Source organism: Psammomys obesus, unplaced genomic scaffold (assembly GCF_907164565.1).
Source record: "Psammomys obesus unplaced genomic scaffold, mPsaObe1.curated_primary_1811, whole genome shotgun sequence".
NCBI lineage: Eukaryota > Metazoa > Chordata > Mammalia > Rodentia > Muridae > Psammomys > Psammomys obesus.
Window position 1 is genome coordinate 3,060,777 of NW_026596069.1, and position 8,376 is coordinate 3,069,152.

General features: G+C 42.3%; 1 protein-coding gene across 2 annotated transcripts in view; it reads left to right on the forward strand.

Moving 5' to 3' along the window:
• Positions 1 to 7,502, forward strand: part of Nrep (neuronal regeneration related protein) — a 27,012-nt gene extending 19,510 nt beyond the window's left edge. For both annotated transcript variants that reach the window (XM_055625736.1, XM_055625735.1), the window contains exons 4-5: positions 1,928 to 2,005; positions 5,738 to 7,502. In XM_055625736.1, coding sequence (XP_055481711.1) covers positions 1,928 to 2,005; positions 5,738 to 5,863 — 204 coding nt within the window. In that variant the 3' untranslated portion in view covers positions 5,864 to 7,502. The remainder of the gene's footprint in view (positions 1 to 1,927; positions 2,006 to 5,737) is intronic.
• Positions 7,503 to 8,376: the final 874 nt, after the last annotated feature.

Genomic DNA, 8,376 nt, shown 5'->3' on the forward strand with positions numbered 1-8,376 from the left:
GAGGAGGAGGAGGAGAAGGAGGAGGAGGAGGAGGAGGAGGAGGAGGAGGAGGAGGAGGAGGAGGAGAAGAATTGTAGTGATAATGTTGAAAAGTGATCAATCCGCTGAGGTCAGTTATATTAAGTGAACTTATTCCTGACCTCAGTTTGGGGTCAAAGTGAGGATATTAAGCTAAACTAGGATTTTATGTGTTTTGGTTTTGTTATGTGCCCTGAAACAAACAAACAAACAAACACACAAACACACAAACAAACCAAAAAGCTTATTTATTTTAGATTGTAATTTCATTCCCTCTTTTCTGGCTGAAGAGAATGCCAGGATTGGCTGCCTGTCCCAAACAAGGCAGATGGTATGGTTCTTCTGGAAGGATCTGGGCAGAGGAGGGGAGACTGAAAGGAAGGTGGGGCACCCTGGAGGGAGGAACAAGCCTCAGAAAGCAACCGCTCCCCAAGGAGAGGAAATGGTTCCACTCCTTACAAGATGATCCTTTAAATACATAAGAGCCCAAAGTGGGCGGTAGCCATGGGTTGGTGTTGTTTTGAGAGAGGGATGGTAGAGAAGAGACACTCTGCCTTAGGGGTTGATGGGAGACTCAGTGTACTGAAGCGAAGAGGAGCCTCCTTTGAGTCACAGTCCTGACCCACAATGTGTTGCTCTGGGCAAGTTGTCCTGACCTTTCTGGGTTTCCCTTCTCTCATCTGTGTAATGAAAATATTCCTATTTATAGGCCTCCTGCCAGGATAGATTAAATAGTGTATGTGGCTGCTTTGTGAGCTGTGCTGCTCTGTAAGCATTCCTGATAGAATAGCAAAGATGGTTGCTGTAGTGTGTTATCCCGGAGAATGAACACGAGAACCATTTCCTGCTTCAGACCCTGAAGCAACTAGATTGTTGGAGACGTATAAAATATTAGCCATTGCAGAAAATGGCCCTTGAGTCCATTTGTTAATGAGATGTGCCTCTAAATTGTCACTGTATAGGAGGTTCATTTCCAGAGCTTAGATCTGGAAAGAGTCTCCTCTAACTTCTTTCCCTCACTTAAGGTGCTGCTGTATCAAATGAATTAGCTCTGACAGATGGTTGTTGGATTCTGTTTCTAAATTTTTTTTTTAAAGAAGATTTCACAGTTTTCCACTCTAAATTCTTTTAGTAATTTAACAATTCTTGTGCCAAGTTCTTTCTTATAGCTGACCTAAATCTGCTATTTGTAATTTTAAGCCTCCCCTCCCCATTTTGCTTTCTGGAAATAGAGAACAGCTGGTCAGCAACCTTATGCAAATAACCCTTTGTATATTTAAAGAAGACTTACTCAGCTTGCCTCCCTCCCTCTACCTCCTCCCACCCTCAGAATTCATCAACTCTTATTATCTGAATCATTCATTGCACAGCTGCCCAGCTTCTCTCTCTCTCTCTCTCTCTCTCTCTCTCTCTCTCTCAGATACTCTGCTGTTTTAGGGAGCTGGGTACAGTGTGGCATGAGTGGCTGCATGGAGCCGGAGAGCATGAAAGACACCCTCCTTTGCCCTGTGTCTATTCTGTAACCTTCTGGTAAAGGACAGATAATTCCTAACAGCGTTGATGACTACCTGAACGTTTATGTCATAAACATGGCGGTTTGCAAGGGTACTCATGGAACATAAGATGCTTTGAAAGCTGTCCATGGTGACTTGGTACACCCTGCCAGACAGGCCATTAAGCTGCCACTTTGCCAGCTAAAATAACGTTGATTGATATCTCTGCTCTGTTGGACCCCATCTTGGAAGATGAGCTGAAGTTCTCCTGGGTGCAGTGCATGTTTGGAAAAGTCTAATGAGTTTCCTGGTGCTCTGAGAAGCAAGCTTAGGAAGATCCTGGAGAACTGAGGTCCTGTGCTTTCAGGCCAGATCTTGTTTGTGTCTTGAACATGTGTGCTTTTATGTCTCCACAGGTTTACTACCCGGAACTCTTGGTCTGGGTCAGCCAAGAACCATTTCCATACAAGGCAATGGAGGGAAGTCTTACTAAGGTGAGAGGCCTAGCTGCTGTTTGTAAACACTATTTTCAAGTTTGGAGCATAAACAGACATAAGGAAATAAATCATTTCCTTAAGTTCCTTATTTCATTTTCACCTTAATAGCCATTGTATAATCCCATAACAATCTACTAATGTGCTGATTTGGAAATAACATAGTTTTGAAAACATAACCTAGAGCTGGGCTTAATGGCACATACCTATAATGCTAGCACCCAAAGGCTGAGGCAGGAGGATTACTGAAAATTTGAGGCTAGCCTGGACTAGATAATGAGACTATATCTCAAAACAAGCAAGGCAACAACAGAAAGAACAAAACAGTACGCAAACACCCCACAGACAGAAGTCTTAGGACTGTTACCATTCCTGATACCTTTTTCTTGCGACAGAAGCAAATTTCCATTTAAGAATCATTGAATTGGCGTGTCAAATGTGCATTTGACGGATTTTAAATTTGTTTCGATCCTGGTTAGGCAAATTTAAATTCAAATATCAGTGATCAACCCAAAAACAAAACCAAGAAGGTAAGTTAAGGGTGGGTGATGAGGATTTCTCCTCAGTAGGAAATGTTGGCTACTGATGGTGCCTATTTATCAGAGGATAAGGTTTGATTCCCAGCACCCACATGATGGCTCACATCTCCTGTTCCAGGGGATCTGACACCTTCTTCTGGCCTCGTGGGCACTACGTGCTCCTGGTACACAGATACACGTTCAGGAAAAACATCCATATGCATAAAATAATATATTTTTTAAAAAAATCAACATTTCATGTCCTTGAACAGTGGCACCACCCAGATGTCATATTGTTGTCGTTTTCTTGCATGAGAAGAACTCATTTACAGTAAAGCAGCCCTGTCACCTGGCAGTTGGCATGGAAAGAAAGCAATCCTGAGTCGTTCTTAGTCTTTTAGAGAGAATTTCTGAAGGTCACGTTGAGGCTTTTCCAGATGACCACAAATTGGTGGGACCTGATGGAAGTAAACCTGTGCTAGTCTTGCAGAGCTGGGGTGGGAAAGGACTGGAGGACAGGAGCTAACCCTTTGCTGCCACCTCACTCCTTCCTTCTCCTCCTCATTATCATTGTTATCATTATCATTTCAATGATGCTGTAGATGGAATGCGTGCTCGGCACATATTCTGCCACCGGGCTACATGCCTGACCCTTTAAAATTATTTATGCACATGCATGCGTATCTGTGTCCCTAGACATTCTCTTCTGGGACAAATCCGGGCATAATTCCCCTGATGCTGCTAAGGATGAAAAAGAAACAGTATAGTTAACTCTTACCTCAGTCAGACCTCCCCACATCCCTTCTCGATACTGGCAATATCAACTAAGTGGGTGAGACCAAATGAAGTTCCTCAGTGAATTTCACTGAGGTCAGTGGTCCTTGCCTTCGCTCCTTGCCTACAGTAAAATCATGCTGCCGTGGGCACAGTAAGTTGTAGGAACCTTCTTGTCATATCTTCTCTAAATATGAAGTAGTGTTTTAAGCATGATATATCTGTCCTTTTCCCAGAAGGAAACTTCTGGAAAAGCATACCTTTGCATTCCTGCCTGAAAGATAATCTCAATTTACTTGGTCCAGAGCGCATTACTTAGTAGCTGGGACTAGGCTAGCAGCCCCCAGAAGGAGCGCCATCCATCTGGCCGAGCAGGCCTGTTGTGGGCCCTGAGCACCTCTGCTTGCCGTCCGTCCTCAGGAGTCTAGATTACTCAGGTCCCTCTGTCTCACAAGAATTGTGTGGATGATGGAGAATGGTGACTGTTTGGCTTCCACCACCAGAAGGCCTTACTTTGGGGGAGATGAGGCATATTAGAGACAGACGATTCTTTAACACAAAACAGTGGTAGTCAAAGAAAAAGATTGTGATCTAGTATATCCAGGCTCTAAAAAGGAGGTGCAGAGAGCCGTGTCTCTCTGGAAGTTCCTCCCTTTTGAAGGTATTTTAGTTTATAGGCCTCGGATATTTCAGTAGCCTGCCTCTACATGACCTGCTGCATGGTCTCTTGTCCATGTTACTTCAGTGTCTCCCATAGATCAAGTTAATTAAGGGCAGATTGGGTTGAGACTATTTTTGTTTCTGTTTCTCTCTGTAGAGTTAAAATCCATATATATATATATATATATATATATATATATATATATATATGTAACATATATAAACATATATATAAATATGTAACATATATAAACATATATGTAAATATATATATGTATACACACACACAGAAAAGTACTAGATTCAGATCTGAAATACTCCAGTTTTTGTTTTTTTGGGAGACAGCTCTTTCCTAGCTTTCAGTTTTCATTTTATGTGTGTTTCTCATGGAGGTCAAAGGTTAGTGGGACTGAGTCTCATCAGCTGAGGTACAGCAGTGTGCTGACTTTGGAACAGCTTCAAGGCCACGCTAACTGGTCAGATGAGATGGTGACATTCCTTGGTAAATATCAGTGGATTTTTTTTTTCTAACTTGTGTGCTGTATATCAAAATTTCAAGGTTGAAATATTTTTCCCAACTGCATAGTACTTCCATTGCTTTAAACCCAAATACTTAAAAACTACAAAGGCTTTTTTTTTTCCCTAAGAAAGTACCCAAAATTAATGGTTTAATTAAAAAAGACCCTCATCTTTACTGTGTGAGCGTGTGTGAATGGGACACACAATCTTTCTTCTTTTATGAACTGAGACTTTGATGTCAGTTGTCCAGCAGGCCCCAGTGTCCTGCCCTCTTGCTGCTTGGTTCTGATGGAGGCTGCAATCCTGGCAGCCTCCTTCTGTGTGTCAGCAGAACAGCGTGGCGGTGGTCATCAGCCATCAGTCAGGCTGATCATCAACTGCATGAGGAGAGATATGAGGAGTCCTGGATTCAGAGTTCTGGGCTGCCTGAGCCTCTGATCCTCTTGTTCCTAGCTCTTTTCTCCAGCTGCTAAATGGGATTCCTGTACATTGTGTAACCCTCAGACACTTCCATCTTGGGTACCATTTTAATTCTGACCATTAGCATATGTATGAAGTGTGCCAATTGCTTATGGAGTAAAGCTCACATAGAGAAAACTTATGCATTGTGATATATTTTAAAGTATTTTTTGGTGTGTAATGGAAAATAGACTACTGTCAGCCTTCTATCAGATCACTCATTGAAAAATTTTGAAATATGTACATGGGTCTATATATATGCTCTGTGGTTAAGAACACTTTCTGTTCATGCAGAGGACCTGGGTTCAGATCCTAGAACCTACCTGTTGGTATACAACCATCTGTAACTCAGTTTCAGGGATCCAATGCCCTCTCCTGGCCTCTATGGACACCAGGCACACATGTTTTACACATACATATGCACAGACAAACACTCATAAAATTTAAAAATGTATTGGCACTTTTATGTGTACTCCTAACCCAGCTCAATCCTGGGTCCTGTCTAGTATTAGCAACTGTCTCCAGAAGTCTGACTCTGAGGAATAATACCACCACAGTGAGAGAAACACTTGACTCTACACAAACAGAGGAAAGCTGGTCTTCAATTGCTCCATCACTCCTTGGACTAATATTTACATTCAAGAGAATATTGTTAATATCTAAACTGTTTGCAAAATAGCAAAATTTCAAGGATAAGACGTAGGTAGGAGACTCAAGAAACTTTAAAAATGGCTTTAAAAGTGTGAATAAGTGTATCTTTGTGTGTGTCTGTCTGTCTCTTCTGTCTGTGTACAACCTGCAGGGAAGACTTCCTGTGCCAAAGGAAGTGAACCGGAAGAAGACCAATGAGACCAGTGCTGCTGCCCTGACTCCACCGGGCAGCCACCAACTCTGCTTCCCAAACGCCAGTTACCTCCACTGTTTTTAATTGTAACACCTCCATTTGTATTACATATGGTGTATGGGGTTTTGATGAGGTCTTGGTATCATATATGGGATTTTTTTTTTTCTGTGTAAATCATCAACTATAAGAAGAAACTATGGGACTCTAAGCCTTGCTTTAGAGAATTTACAGTGGACAAATAGGTATCATCAAACCAGTTTTTAAACCATTCTGACTCAAGTGAAAACGCTCAGAATTTCACACTGTGAATCCACGTTTACAACCCCTCCAGGTGGGCCTTCAGGCCTGGTTCGCTACAGCAATGTCTTCCACAACTCAAACTCCCACTGCGCACACACGACCGGTCCACTCCTGCCTTTCATCATTACAGCTCCCGACTGCTTCTTGCAGAGGCTGAGAGTCCCCCCCCCCAACACTTTTATTTTTTCATTTAGATGTAACAAGCCTAGTAGTTTATGTTCATCAATTGTCTGTATATCTCTATATTTTACCCATGTACTCTTTTGATGTATAGAAGTAGTTTGAAACTCATCGTTTCCTCGTGGTAAGTGACTGAGATGCTGCCACAGGACCTGAGACACTGATGAATGGTGCTATTTTGGACTTTTCAACATGCTCCTTGGCGAGGTAGCTCTGATGGAGTTATTTTTTATTTCCATGTTCTAAGAAGGTGTTGGTACTCTGTTTCCCCGGACGTTGTTCTCTAGACTGGATTGACTTGTTTTCCTTGTGTCTTCAGTGTGGCTTTCTTCTTCAGCGTCGTAGGTTGAGTGGATGCTACCAGGAGCGTGAGAGGCTGTCCTCTCGTGGCCGGCCCTGGTGGACTGGCAGTCATGGTAGCGGGAGCAATCACAAAACTGTAATTTTACCTACCAGAACTCTTCCTTTCCGCAGCCTCACCTGCCTGACTTAGAAAAAGAAAAGCAATAATTCCCCAGGCATTTCTGAGGTGTCTCTTTGGATTCTTTTCGTTTAACTGGATATTTAGGGGGAGTAAAGGTCCACTATTTTTTAATAAGTGCCATGTGGAAAAAACAAAATCCAAAGTACTGGCATCTGAGTAGGAATTTGAAAATTATACCTTTCCCAAAGTTGAAGTTGGAAAAGTGTTTTTACAAAAATGATGATGATGATGAAAGGCAAAACACCTTTTTTTGGGGGGAAGTTTTGGTAAGCAAGGTGTAGATTTTACATTTTTGTCCTTGCTCCCAATGAAATGGATATAAACAAAAATAAAATCCGATAATGCCATCTCTCCACGGAATGTTGTTGTGTTAGCCAGACTGAAAGCCCACCTTAATTTTTATATACGTCTTTAGCTCTTCCTTTGACAGGGCAGGCCTTGTTCTGAACTGTTTGCGCTTCGACTGTTAAAACACCAATGACGCATGCACTGTATTTCTTCGTTCTCTCCTCGCTCCCCCTCTGGCCTGAGTTTCTTGTGCATCCTCCCCACCCCCACCTTTGTTAGGATAGATATATCAGCTATGTAAATAGAGCAAGAAAACAGTATTGTGCATTTGTGGCATTTATGTAGAGTTCCAGCTGTGCACTGCTGAAAACGCAGGCTTTTGTAACATGTGGTCCTTACTGTTGCTCTCATAAGTACCCAATGTATTTTAGCTATTTTAGTAATATTTGTTCAATAAATATGCAAGCTGTAATGTAACTGTGCTTTGGCTCATCATTGCAGGGTCATACTTTTAATGCCTATGTAGATTCATGCAAATTTTTTGTTCCCAGGATATCTCAAGTTAGGCCAAATGTCATAAGGGGGAAGCAGATTTGCCTTTCAAAATTTTTCTCTTTTGACAGTTTTATGAGATAAGGGGCGAGGTAGGGGCTCCTTAAGATGGTATTAGCAGCATTGCCTTGGTCACAAAAGAGAATTAAATGCAAATACCTTCACTTCTAAACATTTCCTGTCTTTAGGGCATTCCCACACACCTCAAAATGTCCTTTCTCACCCCTTCCTTACCATTAATTCACACTCTGTGAAGTGTTTTTACCTTTGCAAAGACAAGATCTTACATTTGTAAGAGGATACAATTCAGAAACAAAGATTTAAGCCACTAATGTGTAGGCATGCGGTCACCCAGAGCCCTGTGGGGATGAGATGCCATCATCACAGCCCTTTGGAAGCCTCAAGTGACTCCAGAAACTGGAAAGGGTGGGGTTCACGCTTCATGTGTTACTGTATGTAGAATCCAAGGTTGGTGCGTGCAAGGCAAGCCACTCCGGCTGAATTAAATTCCCAAATCGCTCTTGCTACATGCTTTAGGAAGGCAGAGGTTATGTGGACCTCTAGGCAGCTCTGCAGAGAGACCTGTGAATAGAGAGACTGGGGTGCCCAGCCAACAGCCCAGGGTATGGGCGTGGCTCTTCAACCCTAGCCAGAATATCAAATAGATCTAGGCCCCATTTGACATCGTAGTTGTAAGGGCATACTAAAAACCACCAGCTAAACTACTCCAGAATTCCTGATTTGTAAGACCTGTGGGATATGAAAGTATATAGTTCAATAGGCAAAAATGTAG